The sequence below is a fragment of the Eucalyptus grandis genome, chromosome 4 (genome assembly GCF_016545825.1).
Source record: "Eucalyptus grandis isolate ANBG69807.140 chromosome 4, ASM1654582v1, whole genome shotgun sequence".
Taxonomy (NCBI): domain Eukaryota; kingdom Viridiplantae; phylum Streptophyta; class Magnoliopsida; order Myrtales; family Myrtaceae; genus Eucalyptus; species Eucalyptus grandis.
Window position 1 is genome coordinate 23,690,624 of NC_052615.1, and position 23,809 is coordinate 23,714,432.

General features: G+C 38.6%; 2 protein-coding genes across 2 annotated transcripts; one reads left to right on the plus strand and one right to left on the minus strand.

Moving 5' to 3' along the window:
- Positions 1 to 4,971: 4,971 nt before the first annotated feature.
- LOC104441311 (ent-kaurenoic acid oxidase 2) lies at positions 4,972 to 11,292 on the plus strand. Its single transcript, XM_010054407.3, has 8 exons — positions 4,972 to 5,421; positions 8,077 to 8,554; positions 8,882 to 9,142; positions 9,580 to 9,669; positions 9,765 to 9,843; positions 9,933 to 10,039; positions 10,136 to 10,257; positions 10,889 to 11,292. The coding sequence occupies exons 1-8, from the start codon at positions 5,168 to 5,170 to the stop codon at positions 10,992 to 10,994; spliced, it is 1,497 nt and encodes a 498-aa protein (XP_010052709.3). The 5' UTR covers positions 4,972 to 5,167; the 3' UTR covers positions 10,995 to 11,292.
- Positions 11,293 to 12,840: 1,548 nt separating this feature from the next.
- Positions 12,841 to 18,673, minus strand: LOC104441312 (glutathione S-transferase zeta class). The gene is made up of 10 exons (XM_010054408.3): positions 18,495 to 18,673; positions 18,231 to 18,357; positions 17,936 to 17,992; positions 16,907 to 16,992; positions 16,710 to 16,784; positions 16,013 to 16,066; positions 15,854 to 15,929; positions 14,189 to 14,250; positions 13,593 to 13,652; positions 12,841 to 13,262 (listed from the first exon to the last, which is right to left on the minus strand). Exons 1-10 carry the CDS (start codon positions 18,603 to 18,605, stop codon positions 13,155 to 13,157), a joined length of 816 nt encoding a protein of 271 aa, XP_010052710.2. The 5' UTR covers positions 18,606 to 18,673; the 3' UTR covers positions 12,841 to 13,154.
- Positions 18,674 to 23,809: the final 5,136 nt, after the last annotated feature.

Genomic DNA, 23,809 nt, shown 5'->3' on the forward strand with positions numbered 1-23,809 from the left:
AGAACATAATCTTGGAATGAAATCATCTCATTTTAGCTCAAATTCAAGAATAGTTTGTAAAGTCTACTTCAGACATAACTCACTCAGACTTAAGCTCAAGACTTTATACTAAAGATAAAGATTGAGAAAATTACTCAAATTCCCATCCTGACGCAAGTTTATAGTGTGGCAAGTTCAAAATGTGACAAGTTCATAATGAGACCAATCTAAAATGAATAACAACTAATGATTTGGTTTGGATTTCACACCTAAATATATTTGATTGACTCAATCTCATTTGATTGGCAAATCAATCTTGAGACAAGTTCTTTCTAAACGGAGAAGCTTTACTTATGGAAACCAAGACTCTAATTATATGGGTGATCAAAATTAGGTTGAGATTCATCTTCTGTCACTCAACGACATCTTCTTGATACAGTTCTATCAATGGGTAGATTATAAGATGATCCTCTAGAGACTATGCAACGCCTAGTTTGGAAGTGGAGGAGTATATGAGGAGATCAATGTGTCGAAAAGCATGTAAGAGACAAGGCCAAAATCTAGAATTCCAAAACCTAAGCGAACTTCGATTAAACACTTGTCTTTCATGAGAGAAGTACTGAAAAAGTGACTGAGTAAGATAGTATGATCTATCGCTAAATATTTACACTCAAATATTGTCATTTCTTCTTGTTCATATGGTGGAATCCAACCGAAATGTAAAAGAGTAGATGTAGGCTTAATTTAAGCCGAACCACTATAAACCTTGTGTGTGATTTCTCTTATCTCTAAAATCTTATTGTTTATTGTTATTGCACACTCACGAGGTGCTTCTAAAGTCTATTCTACTTGTTAACTGATTAAGAACCTTGTTCTAGAACCCATTCTTTGTTCAGACTTTAATCTTGACTTGTTCTATTCCACTTTAAATTGTCAACATTTTATAGAATCACATATTCACCCCCTCTAGGTGATACATGCTAGCTACTACAATTGGTATCAGAGCAAAGTGCTCGTTATTTCGAAGTGTTTGTACTTCTAAGCTAGCAATCTTTTATGGTTAGCATTATAGCACCGTGTCTAATTGAAGGACAAAGTCACACTAGACCTCCATACTTCGATGGAAATGACTATAATGTCTAGAGAAATAAGATGAAGGCATCTCTTAGATCCAAGGATCCTTTGGAATGGGATGTTGTTAAAAAGGTAATCAATCTTAATGACACGTCAGCATCAATTGAAAAAGGAGATGGCAAATCGCCTAAACATTCTACCACTCTATCTTAGACAGAGATATCAAAAAGAAAATTTCTGCCTTTAGGTCCTTTACTAGCTTGTGATTTTAGTTGATCTATGTCTTGATTTCTTTTTCATCAGACATTTCCCACCAATAATAATTTTCGATCACGAATTTCTATCTGCCCACATCTTCGATAATGTAGTTTGCAGTCATGGAGTCCCACATTCTTTGCTCAATAGACATCAAACAATTCATTAAAAAGCATATTGATAATTGTCTACCTACACACCTTGTTAGCATATATCCATTGTTCTCGCAAATTACTTTCGGTTGGTACGGGCTCCATAAATGCTAAAGCAACTCCATGCACATCTAGAATAGAGAAAACTCTTTCTTGTCACATTTTGAAGTTGTTGCCATTAAAAACCTCAATCTTCAATATGTTTGAAAATGGTTTCGCATAGGATAGATGTGGTAGTGGTAGCAATGTAACTAGATAAGCAGTGGCAATGGCGGCAGCACAGATGGTAACAATAGTAGGTTCAGTTTGGGAACACATTGAGATAAGAAGAAAATAAAAGAATCAAATATTTAAGACATGCAAGCACTATCTTTAAGGTTCTAGCGGCTTCCCTCTCAAAATACAACAAATCTTCCTTTTATTCCCAGCATTGTACATAAAGCCCGCTAAATAGAAAGAAAAAATAGATTTTTTTTTTTTAATTTTTGGAATGTTTTTATTGTGATAAGAAATTCTCTATATAAACAAATAAAGGAGAGTTAATAAAGAAAAAAAACAATATCAATGTTACATAGCCATTACAAATTGATTGCGGCCATAATTTTCACTAAATCTATTATAAAACAATTGCCTTGAATAATTCAAAACCATTGAAATAACCAATATTTACTGCATGTTATCTTGCACATAGCAAGTTCACCATCTCACAATCAATGCCATTTGGTCCTCCATGTCGTCATCTTTGGGTGGAAGAGGAACCATAAGAAGGTGACTGGAGTGGGCCGTCCTGTGGTCAAGAGAGGGTCGCCAGTCGCTAGTCCTCACTAGTCGCCAAGCAAGGGTTGTCGACCCTTACCTGTGAAGTTGGGGAGATAGCATTGCTACCCTTGAGCCACTGTTCTATTTTAATTTTTTTTTTTAACATAGTTTACTTTTAAATCTCACTTAATTAAGGTTTGAGCGCTAAAAATTAAAGTTTGGAGAAAAACATCATAGTTTTGGGCATTGATTCACACTTGAGTTATCAGCAGCCACAAGGGAGAGAAAAAAAAATTAAAAAAAAATGCCACAACAATATTTTCTATTAGTTAAATTGTACGAAGCTAACAGAAGGACTTGATCGCACATTTTATAAATTTTATAACTTAATTATGCATTTTGAAAATTTTAAAAGTTAATTATACTTTTGTGACAAGTTTCAAAATTTTCAATAAACTCATTCCTTCCTTTTTTGGCACATGGCTTGCGAGTTACTTATGCATATATACCTCAAAGACGTATCGTCTCGAGGTCAGTTTCAGCTCATCGTAATTTAACATCATCTCATTACGAATTCACCGTCTTCTGAAGACGCTTAAGAATATGTGAATTGCATATGACAGTGGTAACTTCAAGAATGGTCCAAGCATGATCATAGTGGACTCCGCAAACTTAATTGCATTGTACTTACAGCATATTCGAACGCTTATGTACAAACGGACGATCAAACAAAACCAAGGTTAGTTCAGAAAAACCAGATACGGCTTTGAGTACGTGTCTTGTCCACCAGCATCTAGATTGATTTATATTGACGTCATGACAGGCCAAGTGAAGAAGACAAAGGAGGCCAAATCTTTTTTCTTCTTTCTCTCTCCGTAAACCAAGGCAAGGCAAGTAGCCAAAAACACAATTTGTTCTTGAAAGCTTCAAGTTTTGCAGCGCAGAGAGAAAAAGAATGACAAAAGCAAATGGACAATGCGACAAACGAAGGCTATATAGGCCGGCAACCCCTTTCTTTCTCGCATAAAAGGCCACGTCCAGAAATGACATTACCTTATTGGCTTCCCACCTCTCGCCAAAGTTCTTTTTCTCCATTACCCTCCATCTAAACTTTTTCCACATTAAAAATGAAAAGTGGAAATTTTACTTAGATTGATTCGTATGTAGTACATGAAGTATCGGACAAGAGGGGAGGCATGGACAAATAAAGTTGGTGGCCTATTATGTTTGTTTTAATGGCACGAGGACCGACTTGTGCGGCTCAAATAGTTCCGATTATTTGATATGGATAAGTACAGACAATTTCATGTCTATAGCGTCATCACTTGTACTTTGAGTCATGCCTTACCTCATTGCTAGCACAATGGAATTCTTTCTCGAAGAAGCCTGCAATATGTACATGAAATAGTGGGTGAAGTGAACTCAAAAGTCTTAATTTATGTGCACGGAATGCAATCAAGGTGTAAAAATTTGAAATGATTCAAGTAAATCCTAAATCTTTTCACAAGTGAACTCAAGTTTTTTCAAGGAGATTGCCCATGTGTCACTCAAAAATTGCCTACCAACACCCTTAATTTGCCCTTCTCAATATGAGTCGTCCAACTTAATTGTACTTTTAAGAGTAAAGGTTTATATCAAATAAATTAATGGAAATGTTTAATATTCGATTGCACTTTTTAATAAATTATTATGACTTGATTGAATCAACTGAAATCTTTGAGATAGATTGCCATATTCTATGCAAAGTTTTGTTACTTTTGTTGTTGGAACAATCTTTTCTTGCATTTTATGGTGTATAAAAATAAATTTATGTTATAGAAATAATCTTAAAAAGAAAAATTACTCAAAAATACTCTCGTAATTTATTATTGTAATATTTATCTAGTGACCCAACGTACTTTAAATTCGGTTAAAGTAGCCCCTCTACTTTTACCGTTGCATTGGGGACCCTTCTCAGTCGGTTTCAGGAGGTTTTGGTTGCCGGAAAAAAAAGTGTCGTCTTTTTTCTAGTAACAAAACCCCCTAAACCGATTGAAAGAAGTTTTCAATTGAATTAAAGGACAATGCTTTTACCAAGTTGAAAGTTTTTAGAGTCGTTTGGAAGAAGGAATGGCTATTCTACTCCTCAATACAATATATGCAATTTTATCTGTCAATTGTCACCTTTACTCTTTCTTTCCTTGCAATTCCTTTTAGGTGCATTTAAACACTCACTCCTTTATTTCATATTCTCAATTTCTTGGCACATTAAAGTAGAGGAATCATTCTATGTCATTCCTCCATCCATTCTAATCTATTCCATTTTCCTTTTACTAAATCTATCATGACTAGATTTTTCACGATTCAAAAGGTAACAAAGTCGTTTCAAACTCGATCCACATTGATCTCCGTGTCAATGAGGGCCATCAAGACTCGAGTCTCATTTTGTTCGTGCCCCTTCTAAAGGTCTTCTATCAGAATCAGTTACGTGATTACGTCGAGACAAGAAGATTGCAAAGACCCGATGGGATTGTGAAGTGTTCAAAAAGCCCGACACCCAACATGATCGTGGTAGAAAGAGAGTTGAAAAGTGGGTTCCTCACATAATAGACACATATGTATGAGACGGTTAATTTTTTTTTTGGCCAAGTTGCATGCTTCCTGGTGGGTGCTTGACCAGTAAATTGGACTTCTCTTTTTAATTGTATAGCATGCTCGAGCCCGGCTACGTGTCCCTCTCAATTGTATATGAGGTTCGCATAGCATCGGACGCCGAAAGAGACTGAGGGGGATGTTTCTGAGTTCCACTCTCTAAAACACCTCTCTCTCTCTCTCTCTCTCTCTCTCTCTTTCTCTCACAACTCTGTTTCCTCATCAGCTGTTTGCGAAGAAAAGCTAATAGTTGAGGAAAAGGCTTGCGTGGCCCCATCAAAGCAGAACGCAAGAGAGGTTCATCGCCATCCTTTGTCATGGAGCTCGCTTCCTCCTTTTCCTCTGCTTCGTTTCTGATGCTCGTGGCATTGATGACGCCGGCATGGATGGTTCTGGCCTGGCTTCTCAAGCATGCAAATTGGTACTTGTACGAGACCCAGCTGGATAGGGAGCGACGACGCTCGTTACCTCCCGGTGATCTCGGATGGCCTTTCATTGGGAACATGTGGTCCTTCCTCAGGGCATTCAAGTCTGGCGATCCTGATTCCTTCATGTCCTCCTTCGTCACCAGGTCTCTCCCTCTCCCTCCCTCCCTCCCTCCCCTCCCTCCCTCTGTGTAATTACTGTTCACAGCAGTGTAAGGCTGGCCTCCAAGCGGTCTCACAAAAGAGAAGTTTCTTAGTTGATTGAGATTGGCTCTGTTGATCGCGTTAGTTTAACCGACATTTTCCTCAACTGCTCAAGCACAAAAAGATGCAATCCACCTTCTCTGCCCTGAAAACCTCTCGCTCCTGTAAATGCAAAAGTGCAGAGCGATCCAAGAAAATTCTGGGTCCGATTCCTTTGCGTTAGAGAAATTCTGGGTCTCAATCAAGAACTGGTTAAGTCGTGGCATTCTGCTTTTTTTTTTCTCTTGTTCTATCTTTACTTTCTTTCTCTCGTTTGGGTGTCTTTGCTCTGCTTCTCCTATAAAAAATAGTTTCAAGAGGGAAAATCTTGAGACTCGAGTTAAAAGAGGCAGGATATCACTGATGACGATTCTTTGGAGGAGAGCTGGCTGATTTGTCCTTTTCACTGTCCCAAGAACAGTTTCACACATTCTTCTATCTTTAACGGACGAGACATCGACCATGTGGCGCTGTTCCATGATTGGTCGTGAATCCCTACAAATTTCGCCGATGTCTTTCGTTCTTTTCTTCCATTATTATTATTATTATTATCACCAGCTTTTCTTTCTTTCTTTCTTTCTTTCTTCTTTCTTTTCTAGCTGCAAAAACAAGATCAAGAAAAAGCATAGCGACTGATTTTTAGTGCGCCAATCCAGTACGGCGAGATTCATCTGTGCGAGGTGACGCGACACTTTGTTCGTGTGCAACTTGAACAGAACCTTGTTTGTGATACCCTTCTTCTCCCTGCCGGTCTAGTGCCCTTCTCTCTCGCCAGCAAACTCTTCCCGGCCACGGCCGTCCTCCCAACCATTGTCTCCGCCGCGCCACGACCATCTCGATGCAGCTCCCCTACCCTTTCTCTCCTTCTCTCGATAAAGTGAATCTAGTTCTCGATCTGACCACTGCCACACACGTGGGCCACTAAACTTGTTCGTGGGACTCTACTAACTCTTCAGATATGACACGAAAGGTTTTTTGGCTGATGTGTTGGTCTTCGTCTTGTGCATTGGGAGAGGAGTAGATATCATATACTATTTGTCAGGAAGGATAGATGATCAACGGTACTTATGCTCGGCTGGGCTAAAACTATAGCGGGAACAGTGTTGGAACTTTCTTTGAGTGCTTGATTGACCTCGCCTTGTCTCTCTCAAACTTTAGAAAATATCAGAATCATTAACTAGGATTTGCATATTTCATCTTTTTCTTTAATTTCTTTTCTTGGGTTAGGCGTGAAATGAAATGAGAGAATATGCGGGTGATTTGGTTTTTGAGTTGTGGACAAATAGACAAGTAAAATCATAAACCAGATGCAACAAATATTACGTGTTGAAAAAGGCCGGTTGCTTTGCAAATGGTTGAAGCACCACAACATCGGAGCGGGTCCCACTTTGATAGGGGCTAGGAAGGGAAAAAATCAGCCTTTTGCGGTTTGGATGGTAGTGGATAATGCAACTGCCCTTTACTATTAGTTAATTTCAGTCCATAACTGCTTTGAATATTCTGGTACTTTGTTTATTCAGCTGTCCATTTCTTCCTCCTCTTGTCATTGTTTTTTCCAGATATTAGAATACTCGCTTGCATACTGAATTATTGTCAAAGTGCTCCGAGGTTCTAGATTCACCAAGAGAATATGAAGTTCACAATTTTAAGAGTTTTAAACACAGTGATGAATCAAGAATATAAGTTCTGTCAAGATTGATACATAATACAACCTTACCCATGACTGAAAGCTTTTGAAGCATGCATATCCTATTGAGGAACCTCGCTCTTTACCTGTTCTTACCGTCAAGATGCTTCAATTGTTATCATTAATTTAATGAGAAAATTTGAAAGGCAGCAGCAGAGCAGCTTTTGGGGTCTCATGGATTACTGACGTGATTGAAGATTCTTATCTTGAAACTGGTATTTGAAACTTTTGCACAAATTGTAATATGGTCCCGGCTCTAGGTGACGAAGCGAGTCACAGGTAGAGAATGCCAAATTGAGTATCTTCAGGGAGTTGTTTTTTCCTCGTTCTTCCGCTCACATTGTCAATACCTTTTTGTAGGCTGCTTCTGCTGTGTTGTTCTTCACTTTCTTTATTAATCTCAGGCAAATAGAGATATTTTAATAAATAACCCTACTAGGGGACCAGTTTAGTAGCTCCCCCCCCCAAAAAAAAAAAAAAAAAAAAAAAAAGAGCACAATTATGCTCTCACATAAGGACGGTCGCTTCCCATCTTCCAAAAGTGTCGTGTTGGTCGTGAACACTCCCTTAATGTCTATTAACAAAGAAAAAATTATTTGAGAGTGTGTTGGTTGAAAAAAAAAATAGAGATGAGAATCAAGCATTGAAATCATCAATAGGGTCAAGCTTTTGGTTGTTAATTTTACCTTTGTTAATGGTATTGATTCATCTCGCAAAAACATTTCAAGGATTAAAGTTGAAAACTGGCAAATACCTATTTGACTGTTGGGTTCGAAAGCATCAGTAGTCTATCTGATGTTGAGCACAAATTGCAGATAATGATGTTCTTGGGCTACGGAATGTAGCAAATAATCTTAGTTGGCATTTGCAGATTTGGTAATACCGGAATCTACAAGGCCTTCATGTTTGGGAGCCCGAGCGTGATTGTGACCATGCCTGAGCCATGCCGAAGAGTGTTGACCGATGATGAGAAATTCCAGCCTGGTTGGCCCATTTCAACAATGAAATTGATCGGGAGGAAATCATTTATAGGGATTTCATATGAAGAACACAAAAGGCTTAGGCGTTTGACTGCCACTCCTGTCAATGGTCACGAATCTTTATCTCTGTATATGGGATACATTGAAGAAAATGTCATATCTGCACTTGATAAGTGGTCAAAGATGGGGCAAATTGAGTTCTTGACTGAACTTCGGAAGCTCACCTTCAGGATAATCATGTATATCTTTCTTAGCTCAGAGAGTGAACCGGCGTTGGAGGCTTTAGAAAGGGAATACACCACTCTCAATTACGGTGTTAGAGCCATGGCAATCAACCTTCCAGGATTTGCTTATCACAAAGCACTCAAGGTGAGAATTGATTCACTGAGGCATGTTTGACTTTAGTCTTGGAAAATGAACACTTAAGTAGTTCAATTCTTTTGACCTCCAAAAGGAACATGGCAGTTCTAAATACTCATTCTGACAATTCCAAAACCGATTGACAGAACTTATTGACGTTATCCAATCTCATTGAACCTCTCATCTAATGTTTTTAAAGTAAGTTTTAATAAAAGTCGAGTAACAATTCCAATCGTTATGGATCATAGATAGAATGGTTGACTTGCAGTCAATATCACAACCAGCCTCATCAGATACTCAGTGCCTACTGTTTTTTTTTTCCCAAACGGACATTAGGCTCGGAAAAATCTAGTGGCAATATTCCAGTCCATAGTGGAGGAACGACGGAATCAGATGAAGACTAAGGTTTCTGCAAAGAAGGACATGCTGGATGCCCTACTAGAAGTGGAAGACGAAAATGGTCGAAAGTTGGACAACGAGGAAATCATTGATGTGTTATTAATGTACTTAAATGCGGGCCACGAATCTTCCGGTCACATCACGATGTGGGCGACTATCTTCCTACAAGAGAATCAGGAGTTCCTCAAGAAAGCCAAGGTACTGAGCTTGAGCATTATTGATTCATTGAATCCATGTAATATACAATGGAAACATTATCTTGCAAAGCTTCTGCGCTTGAGCGAGGCAATATGCTTTTCCTTACTCTATCACAGTTCCATTATATAAGTTTCGCCAAATGCTTCGCATCAGCCTCTCCAATTTATGTGCCAGTACCAAAAAAGAAAAAGAAAAGAAAAAATAGCACAACAGAGTGTTAAGAGGGTGACAGGAACAGCCCTTAACCAAGGGAATGGAATTTCAGTGCTTCTATAGGGGCTTTTTGGATATAAATTTTATGAGCCAAACCATTTCATTGACCATCTTTCATAAAGAACTCGATTCACTTTCGTATTTCATTGTCTTGTTGGCATTGGGGTCGAGCTTTGTGATGATTTTTACCCACAGCATCTAAGCTTCTCTGTACCGCATGATAGGAGGAGCAAGAAGAGATCATGAAGAAGAGACCGCCAACACAAAAGGGTTTGACCCTGAAGGAATTTCGGCAGATGGAATACTTGTCCAAGGTACTTTCCTTTCGTTTTTTGCTCTATTTGGCATCATCCTTTTCTATGCAGTCAACAGAATGCAATGGATTTTGAGTTCTTACTGAATAATAAAGGTCATTGACGAAACACTTCGCTTGATCACATTCTCACTGGTGGTTTTTCGTGAAGCAAAATCAGATGTCAGTATGAATGGTGAGTTGTTTTTTCCCCTCCTCTTACATCAGAGAACTTATATCATCTGTTGTCTCATGATTGTGAGGAATACATTTGATCTTCGTCAGGTTACACTATTCCTCAGGGTTGGAAAGTTCTGGTGTGGTTCAGAACCGTTCATTTGGATCCCGAAATATATCCAAATCCAAATAAATTTGATCCTTCCAGATGGGATGTAAGTTTGATGCCATCATAAGTACTATACTATTGGCAGTTAATAACATGATGTGAGAACCCTTTCTAATGAATAACATCGCCCCTTGACTCTCAGAATTACATACCCAGAGCAGGAAGTTTTCTTCCCTTTGGAGCAGGAAGCAGGATGTGCCCTGGAAATGATCTCGCAAAGCTTGAAATAGCGATTTTCCTGCATCATTTCCTTCTTAACTATAGGTGAGTTTTTCGTATAAATCCTGTTCTCTTTTTGTTGTCTTTTCTGGCTAGTCCAGCAAGTTAAAGTATTAGGTTTTTAGTAATAAAAGACAAAGGTTACATTATTAGGAAAGAAACCAAAAGGCCTTCAAACATATGCATTCGTTTCTTATCGAAATCATAGGAACTTACGTTGTGTAAGGGAGTGAGTTCAGACCGTTTCAGCGTGACTGGCCAGTGGTTTTCAAGTAAAATCAGAATCAGCTAGTTCTGAATTTATGATGTCATAGTGGGGCTTCATAAACTAATCATAGTAGGTATTGTAGAACAGATATGGATGGAAAGAAATAATACAATGCACATCAGCTGGGGGCATTCTAATTTCCTTTTACCCGTTTAGATCCCAATAAGACGAGGCTTCACCGTTATCTCACCATTAAACACAATCAGACACAATCAGACACGACCATACCAAACCCTTTTTCAACCCAAACTACACCCTCTGCTCTTTCCATGCGAGTCAGCTTTTGTTCTGCAAATCTTATGATAACCACTCACCTAGATGTCAAAGGATGTCTTACTGTGGATTTAACAGCAATTCAGTTAACCAAAGCCCTCATCTATTAATGACCTTCTGTTGTACATGTGGCAGGCTCGAACGACTCAATCCCGGATGTGCAACAAGGTACTTGCCCCATTCGAGGCCGAAAGATAACTGCCTAGCACGAGTCATAGCACTCTCATCTCCATTCGCATAAGAGGGAAAGACGGGCGGGAAACTTTCTCTTCGTTTCTTATTCTTCCACAGTAGTATGTTAAAATCCTGTATGAGAAACACCGTAACAGACCTTAACGAGGCTCTCTCTGTTTTTCGGGAGAAGTATGAACTCTAAAGGAATCAAAATACAGAGGTTGGTTCAGTGTACTTGGAATGTTTCATGGGTTCAGCGCCATTCAGCTGTAAAGACAGCAAAATCGCAGGACGGTGGAATCCGATCTCTTTTCATGGATATGCATCATGGTGTCAGAGATGCCTGGCGCCAGGGGAGTTTCATATCTGAATGCAGTCAGTGTCCGTCTCATTCGTTGGATATGTAGGCCTCACATGTCAGGTTGACATAGGACCCATCTAATCAACGACCAGACGAATCAAATCGAGTAGACTCATCGATATTTTCCATGCTTAAGGAAAAATTCTTGCATAGAGCTCAGACCAACCGTGCATGATCAATCATTAAATTTCATCGATTCCCATATGGCATCTGATCAAATGGCTGATGTGAATTAAATTCGGTACACTTAGATTCGATATCTTTCCCTGCACAGAGAAGAAAGAAAAATCTTTCGTAGATTGGATCCATCTTTGTCAATTCATCATGTGGGGCCCCATCATTGGGTGGCCCCACTCGTGGAGCTCACATGGACCGCACACGTATCAACTGCTAAACTTCACCTACTCCAGCACGGCAAAAGGCCGAAAGCAAAGTCCCGACTACTTTTCTTATGACCTGTTCAGGATGAAGGTGTCTTTATTATGTTGTTCAGTTCACCTCTTAATGTCTGGGCTGCTCATGCAGCTCCCCCGCCTCTGCAATTCCGCGTTAATCGCTCCAATTAAAACATCATTCTTCAAACGACATTTTGCTCTTGCATTCTACTGTCAAGGTATGTTAAGAATCTCATCTTTTTCACAAGGATTCGACCCGGTATGCAACTTCTCCAATCCGGCAAGTTCAAGCAACTGGAAGCAAAATAGACCTTCTATTGAAGTAATAAAGCAAAGGAACATTTCTGTGTATAGAAGGAAAATGGATTAGGATGTTTGAGGGGATTCTATATATCTTCACTGGTTCTTCTTTTACGAGCTGCATGTACTAAGGGTATGCAAAGAAATCGGGATTCGCCTAAACTGCCTGGAACCGATAGTTCTTAAGGAAATCGGTCCGATTTCCGATTCTAATTTATAGGAATCAATGGGTATCAGTCCGGTTCCTAATTCCATTTATATTATAATAAAATATTGATTTTTAATATTAAAAAAATTGTTAGAATTAATCTTTGATTTCCAGATATGCCCAAATTGAGTATGCGATATCTCCATCTTAGTCCATGCCCGGCACGTGTTTGAAGAAATTCCTAAATCAAATTTGTTAGGATTAATCTCTAATTCCGAATTGTCAAAAGGAGTACGTGAATATATGTTGTGCATTACAGGCTTTGTGTTGATTATCACGTATATTTTCAGTCAAATTTCATCTCTACTAAGTCTGAATCTCTTCAATCTTTGGTTACCTTTGCTTTGTGCTTTGGCCATATCTCTATGAATGTTCTCTATATTTGTGATGTGGTTACGATCATGAGTCTTGAATGGATGATGAGGAGGACGAATGCTGGCAAAATCCCATCCGGTGGTCAAAGGCAATCAGAGATGGAGGTCCAATGATGGGTCTTTTGTATGAGCGTACGGTATTAAAGGAGTTGTGACGTTGTGGATTTAATGTCCTATTTCTGGGTAATGAGATAAAGAATTCGAGAAAGAAGTAAAATAAGCTAAGAAAGGGAGAAAAAAGCTTCTTGACCGGTTCCTCGGTGGATCCGTGCAACTAACGAGCAATTCCCAATTCCAATTTTGAAACCGAAGTAGCGGGTGGTTCCCGGTTCTAAGGTGGGAACTACCCACCCGGACCATGCATGTCCTAGCATGCACAGCAGAGAGAGAGAATATGACCAAAGTAAACTCTCATAGAATACAGGCATCCAACATAATTCCCTACATCTTGAAACACCCCCACCCCCAAAAAAAAAAAAAAAAAAAAAACATTCTACCTCGCAAACTCGGGCAATTTTATTCTTTGCAGTCACTACAATGTTAAAGCAGCTGCCCAAGCTAGTGCTTCGCAGTCGCACCAACTGGTCGGCTAAGCTTGCGGTTGAGGAGCATCTGGCTGGTTTTCCGGCATGGCATCTTGAAAAGCAGGTATCTCACTGTATGCCTCGTGCAACTTTGACAAGATAGGAAATTGACTCTACAAAAGTAGTTAAGGAGCAATGAACTGAATATGTCTTGTGCATGATAAACCAAGACACTAATGAAATTTGAGCAACAATTTGCAGATGGAGTTTTTTTTTTTTTTCCAGCCATCATGTATAAATTGAGAATGATTTATTTAATCCATGTGCAGCTTATGGGGACCTTCAGTTATCCAGCACATGTGAAATTACAGATAACGGTTCTGCACCATTACAAATCCCCAATGCCACTCTTCATTTAAAGTTTGTTGTAGAGTAACTTAGAAGGAATTAAATTCTGAAACTCTATATGATAAGAACCGTGCATGCTTAGGTAAGAGAATTACCATGTCGACATTGAACCTCTTGACTGCCGCATAAATCTGGGGTGCCAGGAAAACATCGGCCTGCATATGATTTATTTGATCACTTCCAAGCAGAACAAATAGAACACGATTGCAAACTTTTTAGTCTACAGACTGGGGAAGAGAACTTATTCTGCCTCTCCATCAGAGCGCAACAGACATCATCAGCACAGTATACAATCTATCTTTCATTAACCAGGTATAATGATTCTAGATGTTTGACTCATAAACAGCCAATCCTCAAGAACTGATCGACAAATTATACTGTGGTCAGAAGACAGAGAAACTCATAAAAGCGTCTTTACTCACAATGAGCTTACTAAAGTTAACATTAGTAGTAAGACAGTACGGGGGTTTCTTCTTTCAACAGTCAGTTCGTGATTCTGTCACAAACGCAAAGTCATGTGTGTCAATTTGCCTAACATTAACCTAATGATGCACTAGAAAGAGAGAGGAGGAACAGGCATAATGGATCTGTGAACAGCTCTGAAAATTTGACCATGACAAAGAATAAAAACAAACAAGATGGAACAAAAGATAGGAGCTTTCAGCAAAAAAGCAGAGCCCAGAAATCAAACCAGGCAAACTTCATCTCCCGTTGCATATTTTCCAGCATGGTCTGCTAACACCTTCTCAAGTGCTGTAAAATGTAAGCACGAGTTTTACCACTCTAAAAGTTTAAGTTTTCATCCATTATTTCAACAGAATAAAACAAGAACAATTGAGAATTCAAGAAATTTTATCCAGTACAATGTCATTTGAACATGAAGCAAACTCAGCACCCAAAAGATATCTAGTCATGACAGACCAGCTAAAAACAATCAGAACTGTTCTATGCTTCCCCATAAATTGGAATTCCATCTTCTGTAACAAAAAATTAACTGATAAAGGAGAAAAATCCCAAGCAAATAAAGCTAAAAAGAAAGAACTGAATAAACTCATACAGCATTTGTCATAGCTATGTACAGTAGTTACCACTTTCAAAGGAGGTGCTTCAGCTTTTCTGCAGTGTTAGGCAACACTTCGCAGCTGCAACACCCGACAGTTGCAGTCTCACCCAATGTCCAGGTGTTGCAACTTTAAACACATGTTTCCACACTTAGGTTTTGCAATATATCAGAGAACAGCTACGGCTACAACTACACCAAACGGACTTTCAGACTCATTGTTTAGATGAATCAGAAATGGCCACTGACATGAACAGTGAAGAAAAAGCATACTGCACAATAATGTGGGGAATATTACACCATTAGCAACCTTAAATTTAGCTTCACCGCATGCTATTTTAGTAAGGGACCATATTTACACATTACAAGAATCAATTATCCAATAATGGTTTCAGGATTAAGGGTGAAGAAAATGGACTGCACACTGAACACGGTGTGATGTAGGAAAAACCATGGGTTAAGCTGCATTACATGCTACACCTACAGGAGCCTATATTATAGTTGGAATCTGGTGTTCTTACAGAGAGATGAATATGTAGTGTACAGGATTCAGCAGAGAACTAGCCTACCAAGTGTTAATTAGGGAAGTTTCTTCCCAAAATTTGATAAGACCGTGTAGAACTTATTCTTCTGTTCATTCCTTCGAGTTCAAGTAACGAGAGCCAGCTTGAATAAGTCCTCAGACAAATTTAGACTGGTACTTCCCTTGAAAGAGGTTCTCACGTTTAACAGGACTAAGCACTGGATTCTCACCACTATCGGACAGGAATGATCATTCTCAAATTGATATATTCATTAAACACATTCTTAAGTTGAGGCCAGCAAATCTCTTCTCCAGTTAAGGCAAGTCACACATCTAGACAAGCCTGACTTCTTGTTCAAGGAACTGGGGCAATGGTCTCAATTTATGAGGTGTAGATAATTGCAACTAGGAGGTTCCCTCCTCTTGAGTATTATTTTATCTATACTAGACTATTTCACTATTAAATTGCTTCTAAATTTAACCACTCCGATAATGCAGAAGGAAAATCAAACAAAATCAGCAAAGCATCTGCTCAAGGGAAAGCTATCCCCTATCTGACCTTCACAATTTGTGCACATTGAATCATGCTATCACAAAGGAAGACATCATGCATGTCCACCACCCCCACGAACCCCCCCCGGTTCCAAAAAAAAAAAAAAAAAACAAACACACAAGCACAAAATAAAAGAAAAAGAAGAAGAAAAATGAGGGAAAAAGCAGCATGTGAAGGATGGAAGGAGCTCAGCAGAGTTATCGATAATACTAAAATGTACCTGAAAAGCCCCTTCCAATGTGATATTGAACCCAAGAAAGCGGCTCACTGGGACTAACTTTCTCCTCAAGAAATTTCTGTGATGCAACAGTTGTTCAGTCACATTCCCGCATATTAAAAGCAGCTACTAGAGGAACAATTAACTTCCTCAGATATTTACCAGAACATAGATATTCTGAAGAGGTTGTATGCTTGCAGAAACAATATTTGCAGCCTAAACAATAAAGACCAAGTTACTTCTCAGAAAAGAAGCCAGAAGATCATATAAATAGAATAGAAAGTCAACATCAAAAAGCACATCATGTATTTATTCTCCAATCATTGCCGTTTGTCAATCTTGACATATGTCGCAATATATAGGCACTTCACCTCCCTGTCCTTGCCCTACTGCACCTCAGTTTAGTGTCAACCAGCGAATTGATTCCTCAGTTGTCACCGCCCACAGAGCCAGAATTCTTGTCATACTCTCTGAATTTTACAGCTGGTGGCTCTCGGCCTAACCCCCAAGGCAGTTACAGATATAGTTCAACCAAAATTTAGGTAACTTAAGGAAATTTGGCAAAACTTTAGCAGAAAAATGATGCTTTGTTGTATTGTTTTGAGGGCAAAAAGAAAGATGGAGGCTGCAACCAGCCTTTAATGCTGGTACTGGAAGTTCTGGCAAAGTTGTATGCATGAACAGATTTTAACAGAAGGTTTAGGCATGTCATTGACTCAGCAATCACCTATAAGATCCACATGCAACAAAAAGCCAGTGGAACAGTTTAAAACTTATTTAGGCATTTATTATGTTGTTAGATTCTTTATAAATAGACATGGAAGAGAGAGAAAAGCCTCCAAACGTAATAACTTTTTACCTGATAGTTGATTGCCCTTTTCTCCAGATCACTGGGCAAAAGTGGGCGGTGATGAGGATATTTCTCTTCTAAATACTGCAAGGCATAAATGACACGTTACAGACCACAGCCTACGCAAGAAAGTCTCTAAAATGATGAAGAGTCCTCTATGCCCAGTAATATGATAAGTGAAGGAGTTGAAAGTTGCAAATTCTCACCATTAGGATAGCAAATGAGTCTGCCAGTACAAAGTCCCCATCAGCCAACGCAGGCACATAATGAATTGGATTAATCTTTGAGAACTCTACCATTTGAAAAGGCAAAACAGCAGTGAGAAAAACTATATCCAATCATGAATATGGAGGACTTCACAGCCTACTGCCACGCATAAAAGGTAAAGTCGCTTCTACCTAGTACTTTGAAAAATAAAAAGAATATCACAGCTGCGGAACTGACAAACAGGCATGTCTACGTTACCCTTGCTATAATACACTCTCTCTTGGTCCTTTACGTAAAATAAATCTCCCAAAAAGAAAGGATGTAAAGTGGGGTATATGCAGCAAGGCATATGACAGAATAACATTCTCACTGTATCGTGTCAGGAGAAGTAACTGGGAGCTTGACCTCGTTTAGTAGATTGTGACGATCTCACACTGCTCAAAGGTAACTAAGTTCAAGCAACTCCTTTTTCTAGAATGAACTCATGACATAATTAAACACAAATCGGGTCATACATGACAAAGCAACTGGTGCCAACAGATAGACTGTTCGGACAGCTATAGAGGAAACAAAGAGAATCAGGAAAAAAAAAAACATATAGAAAAACATTAGAGAGTTAAAAAAGAAATCTCCTTAAAGTCTTCTGTAAACTCTCCACACACAGCATCATTGCTTCTCAGTCTATACGGGGCATTCCAGTAATCTTGACATAATTCACTGTGTAAGACTTTCTTCAGCCACCCCTAAAGACAAAATTCCACTGCTGGAGGAAAGAACTAACACGTTAAATGTTGAAAACCATAATAGTGGACAGATTACTTCATACAGTCGGATTCCAGGCCAACAGATAGGAATTATAACCATATTTCAACAATGCCCATCTTGTTTACACAAGCCGATTGTAATGAAGGAATGGCTTAATCACAGGCTTTCCAAGCACAAAGCAGATGACAGACACGACCAGAGCACCGCATCAACTCCGGACAACAGGGGGGAAAACAGAGGGGAATAGCCAAGGAAGGACTCACCAGCACCGAATTGCTCCCCCTTCAGCAAATTCACAGGCACGTACTCGTACTCCAGCCCTTCAAAATCACAAAAACAACCATCACCACCGTCATCATCACATCGCGCCAGGGGAATAATTCAAACCAAAAAAATCACCTCCAAAACACCAATCAAGCGCAGCACAAAACTTCCCCCACCCCCCCCAAAAAAAAAAAAAATATTCACCCTCCAGAAACCCAAAAAAAAAAATTTAAAAAAAAAAAAAAATTCAACAGAACGCCGGCGATTGCAACAAATGGCGCGAAGGAGCGAGACCTTTCAAGTTGAGGGCGAAACGGACGCGGAACGAGCAGGAGCTCCTCCAGTAGCTGAACAGCTTCAGCTTCGCCGGCGGGGAGCCCGCCCCGGTCGCCGCACCACCGCCCGTCGCCGCCGCCGCCGCCTGACCACAAACAAAGCCGTTGGGAGAATCGTCAGACGATCCCCGCGAGGGAACGCGTAAATCGATCGAACAGGGAGAAGAAGAAGAAGAAGGAGGAGGAGGAAGAGACGATGGAGATGGAAACGCATCGCGCGCACCATGATCGAACGCTTCGCCGGCGATCGAAGGAGCAAGAGCGAGCGAGAGAGCAAGCAAGGCTTCGCCACTGACAGTGCGTAGCTGGCTAATAACGGCGGAATGGATATCATTTATGGACGACGGTGAAGAAGATGACGGCCGGTGAAAACGGCCAAACGCCCACGTCCCCCTCTGCTTATCCTGAAATAAATTTCTGAAGTCGTGATCCGGCACGGCAACGGCAACGGCAATCCCGATGTTCGATTTTTTTATATTTTTTAATTTAGTAAAATAATTTGGATTACCTTTGGAATAAAATATTCTATTATCCTTTTTCTTTTTTCTTTTTTTAGTGTTTTTTTTTTTTTTTTTTTGGTAAAAGGTAAGAAATCTTTTTAGTGTTGCCATGCAACTACTCTTATTAAAAAATAAAAAATTGAAACCATAATGACCTATCGTGAAGAGACGTGGATTCCTAAAATTACGAGTTTTGTGGAGGGGGAAGTTGACCCCTCATGTCTCCCTCCGTTCCTCGCATCTTTTGTATATGATGCGTCTGTCTTACAAAAATAGGTGATTTAAAAAAATAAATATAATCATTTACATCATTTAAATTAATTAATCAATACGATATATTTTTATTATCGACACTAATTTATATATAAATATTTATATAAATGATCAAAAAAATTATTCATTCATTTACGTAAGCAATATAAACAAACTAAATTATTCATTTTAAAGGATCCATTTGATTCAGTATTTTGAAAGTTTATTAGAGTCCAAAAATCCATTTTAGGAAAAATTTGGGAAATTCGGCAATTATCTCTAGAGGGCTCTCAAGTTAAAACTAATGTTAGGAAAATTGAAAGCTCAAGATAGGTAAGGACTTGTTTTGAGCTTTTAGTATTTTCGAAATTTTTAAGGTCTCAATTAATGAAACTTTGTCGATATCCCTCAAAATGTTACTAAAAATCCAATTTTGCCCCTTTTCAAAATTCCCCTTGATCTACATTCGGTCACTTTGCATTCGATCACTCTCTCCTACTCTCTACTTTTCGCCTGCGCCGCTTCTTCGCTCACTCGATTTTGCGCTCCCCTCTTTAATTTGCCCACCTTCTGACACTTCGATCTCCTCTTCATCTCCAAGTGAGATTTTCCGATGCTCTTCTCATGCTTCTCTGTGGTTAGATCTTGAGTGTCCTTTTTCGTTGCCCGATCCAAACTTCCATGCGCTCGAAAGTGATAGCTATGCTGAATTCTTCATTTTGTTTCCATTGATGTCTCTTGATTTGGTAATATAGGCGTTGGGTTTTCGAATTTTGTAGAAGTTGAACTTTGACCAGAATTCAATTTTTTTTTTTTAAGAGGAGCAAGTGTCTTTAGGTTTCTTCACTTATTATTTTGTTCAAGTTCAAAGAGGTATTTGCCACGGTAGTTACAAGCTTGTTAGCAAAGTCTTCCACGTCTTTCATCCACTTTGGAGAAAGAATAGTATAAGTGTCAAAACTTTCGTTTGGCGTTCATTTAAGTGCCAAAACTTTTTTCACTCGTTTGAGTGTCACATTGAAATAAAATCACTTACTTAAGTGTCACTTCCGACCAAACGTCCTACATGGATTTTTAATTTCTCATTTCGACATGGATTTTTATAAATAAATAAAAAAGTCGAATTCCTACGTGGAAAAATTTTTACACCGGAAGAGAAACGGTGTCATTTCCTATGTCATTTTAATATATGTATTTCTCTCCCTTTAACAGAAACGACATCATTTCTCTTCGTGTAATAGCCTTAAACGAAAACGACATCGTTTCTCTTCATGTTGCAGCCTGAAACAACGTCATGGGGCTTTTCACTTGGACGTCTTCCACATCTCTCTATTCGATTTCTCTCTCTATTCACAAAATTAGGGTTTCCATCTTGGATTCCTCAACACTTCATCGACCCCATACTTCATCTGTATTGCAAATCGATCTCTCACTACCAATCTCTTTCTTTTGTTTGTGTCCGATTCTCACTATGCCCAAAACCCCAAATCGATTTCTTTCTGTAATCCCAAATTGGGGCTTCGAGTTTGCCATTGCTCATCACTAAACAAAAACTACAAAGGCAACAACTTGGAGGGAAAAGTCAGGGCTTGTTACGTGACGAATCTTTGTTGACAAAGAGTACAGGTTGGTGATTTGTTATTTTGTGTTGATTGACTGACAAAGTGAGCAAATGCTTATTCCAATTTTTTTTTGTTTGACAAAGAGTAAAAGTATGGGAAAAGGTGAGATATTAGAAGGCAAATATTAGGGTTTGGTCAGTGCAAAGGTGAGTGCTTTAGTTTATTTATCTTTAGATTTTGTCGTTTTGTGTCCACCAACCAACACTCAAATTATTGTTTATAATGTTTGTGAGGATCAATTTCTACTATTATTTGCTAGAGTTCTAATGACCAATTGCTAATCTTGTCTCTTTCTGCTGTGGTCCTCTATTGCATAAATAATTTTATTGTATTAGGAATAGTGTTAACATGGGTGATACTACTGGACAGTTTGTTATTGGGGGGGGAGAGGAGAGAAGGGATAAATTAGTGGGCAAGTCGCTATTATCCTTGTCAGTCTCAGTAATTTGTCATTTGAAGACTTTAAAAATGATATGGTAGATTGATTGAGATATCTGCACGATAATAGTGATGTGAGGAATATCCCCATGGTCATTCTGTTTATATGTATGCTGAACATCATGGCAATGAAGATGAGCAAGTGGTGTTAGAAGCTGGTATTGAAAACTAAGCTAGTGATGAAGCTATTTTAGAAAGAGACGTGAGAGTAAAGGGCACCGAGGTTTCGTATACAACTCAAGTGTTAAGAGTTATTTCGGCAACTTGAGAATATTGATGGCATAACTGATGGTGAAGATATACTGTTGGAAAACTCGACTAGAATAATCTTAGGCTCTTAGAAAATTGCATTGTCTAGTGACAAAGATGAGAAAATGCTTGTGCATACTATTTGCACAAGTGATATTGACGATGAGAACATTGAAACAAGTGAGGGAAGAGGTGATGGCATTTCAAGAAAAGAGAAAAGCACCATTTAGGGTAGTGAATGAAGGTATTCACCAAACAATTATGTAGGAGCTCATGTGGCTGGTGATGATTCTGATCATGGGAAGGGTGGTCGTGATGACGGCGACAGCTTAGAAGATGATGGTAAAGGTGGTGCAGCACAACATATAAGGAGAAGTCAATATCTTTTTCATAATTCAACCGATATAAATCCCACCTTTTTATGTATCAATGACATTTGATAATACCAAGTAATATCAGGTACTTAATAAATCAATAACGAAATGTTAAATTTATTAGAAATACCAAGAATTTTATTAAAGCCAAATGTGCACATAATAATTGTCCTTGGAGAATATAAATATATATAATAAAATATGTGAGTTACTTTTTGTCTTGTAGTGGCAGACGATTTTTACCCTTTTGTTCGACCAAAAGCAAGTCCAACAAAGAAGAACTTCTTCGTCAAAATTCTAATCTACTTTGGAAAATCTTTCTCAACAAATTCATTTAGCAAATTGACATCTAAATTCAAATTCGAGATATTAACTTAACAACCTCTCATCACAAAATCACAAAAGTGCTTGAAAGAATCAAGCAAAGAATAAATTGGTATTGAAACCTATAAAATTAGATATCTTCTCATCCACGTTCTTCAAATAATTGATGACTTTATTAAACTTATTCAGGTAATTCTAGATTGACCTACCATCAATCATCTTGAAAATGAAGTAACGTTGAATTGAGGAAAGTTTCTTTGAAGGTGATTTCTTCATCGGTTCAAGTTTCACCCAAATTGCAATTGAACTCATTTCATTAGCCACTCCAACCAAACAATTATCCTCTAAACTCAACATGATAAAACTCCTAGGGTACTTAGCTTTTTCTTCCTCTTTCATACCTTGGTGAAATTTATTATCTCCCTCAAATGCTAAATCCAAACTCGATTTCTCCAACCATGTCCACATCTTAATATGCCACAGGTCAAAATTGTTATTGCTGGTAAATTTCTATGACACGGATATGGTAAAAGCAATGGCTATAGTTATCAGGCAAATGAAATTCTTAGGATAATCAATCAACAATTTATTTACTTCAGTACTAGTCCAAATATGACCAACATAGAAATGATTTGAGCAATAAACAAATTGTGAAAAATAAAAAATCCAAACTCAATACAATGGGCTTTCGTGACACGAATATGGTAAAAGCAATGGCTATGTTATAGGCAAATGAAATTCTTAGGATAATCAATCAACAATATGCCATGAGCAAAGATTGAGCAATAAACAAATTGAGAAATAAAACCTCAATACAATGGTTCGTGGATAGTATGCCTATAAGAAAAAAAAGATGGTTCTACAGTGATAAGAAAAAAAAAGGATCACAATCACTTGAAATCCCAATCCTAAATGCAGCTCATAAAAATCAATCATGAAAAAGTAGTGTTCAACTTTTTTTAAATGGCGGCTCTTTAGTTCTCTTTAGGCTTCTAAAAAGTTACATCCGTCTTCAGCTCCAAGCACCTACAAACACTTCGAAACATCTTGATAACACACCTTTGTGTAGGCTTGTTATCACTTGAAGAATGAGAAGAAGAATTATCGACAAGAGAAGAGAGAACGGATGAGTAGGGGAAGAAATAGAGATATTGAGTTGAGAAAGAAATAAGTTCACCTATTTTTGAATTAAAAAATTATCTTGAAAATATAACAATAAAATTGTGTTACTAAACAGATTTCTATTTCAAATCTATTTTTAGGAAAAAAAAAAACAAAATAAATAAATAAAATGGTTGATATGCATGCCTTTTAACTTTTGAAATGATGGACATAGGCAATGCACCAAGACATGAAGAAATAACAAAGGAAGCAAGATTAGAACTCGAGCTATTTAACATATGGAACCCAAAAACAAAAGCTCGACCTGAAGGAGTCGCACACCAACCTGTGGCTTGGGTTCCTCCAACAAAGGGCACTCTCAAATATAACGTTGATGGATCTTGGAGAAACGAACAGGAACAAGGCTCGGCAGTCGAGATCTGTAGCAGCGTGGCCGGAGTCATCACCGACGGCTTTGCACTGAAGTTTCACACTAATTTAGCCCTAAAAAGCGAGGCTTTAGCCCTCCGTGCGGTTCTGTCAAGGCTGCTGGAAACATGTGATCGATCAAGAAGCTTGAGTTTCATCTTCAGCTAAAGCACATGAAATCATCCAAGTTGAAACTGACGACTTGTCAGTGGTGGAGTGTGTTGCAGGCCAAAAGCCAAGCCCGTGGGC

Excerpts from the sequence above, each read along its gene's own strand:
- LOC104441311 (XM_010054407.3), top strand. The coding sequence starts at position 5,168 with ATGGAGCTCGCTTCCTCCTTTTCCTCTGCTTCGTTTCTGATGCTCGTG. Across the intron at positions 8,555-8,881 it reads CTTATCACAAAGCACTCAAG|GCTCGGAAAAATCTAGTGGC; the intron begins GTGAGAATTGAT and ends AACGGACATTAG. Across the intron at positions 10,258-10,888 it reads CATTTCCTTCTTAACTATAG|GCTCGAACGACTCAATCCCG; the intron begins GTGAGTTTTTCG and ends TACATGTGGCAG.
- LOC104441312 (XM_010054408.3), bottom strand. The coding sequence starts at position 18,605 with ATGATATCCATTCCGCCGTTATTAGCCAGCTACGCACTGTCAGTGGCG. Across the intron at positions 16,067-16,709 it reads AAAGGGCAATCAACTATCAG|GCTGCAAATATTGTTTCTGC; the intron begins GTAAAAAGTTAT and ends TTTATTGTTTAG. Across the intron at positions 15,930-16,012 it reads TTCAGAATATCTATGTTCTG|AAATTTCTTGAGGAGAAAGT; the intron begins GTAAATATCTGA and ends GTTGCATCACAG.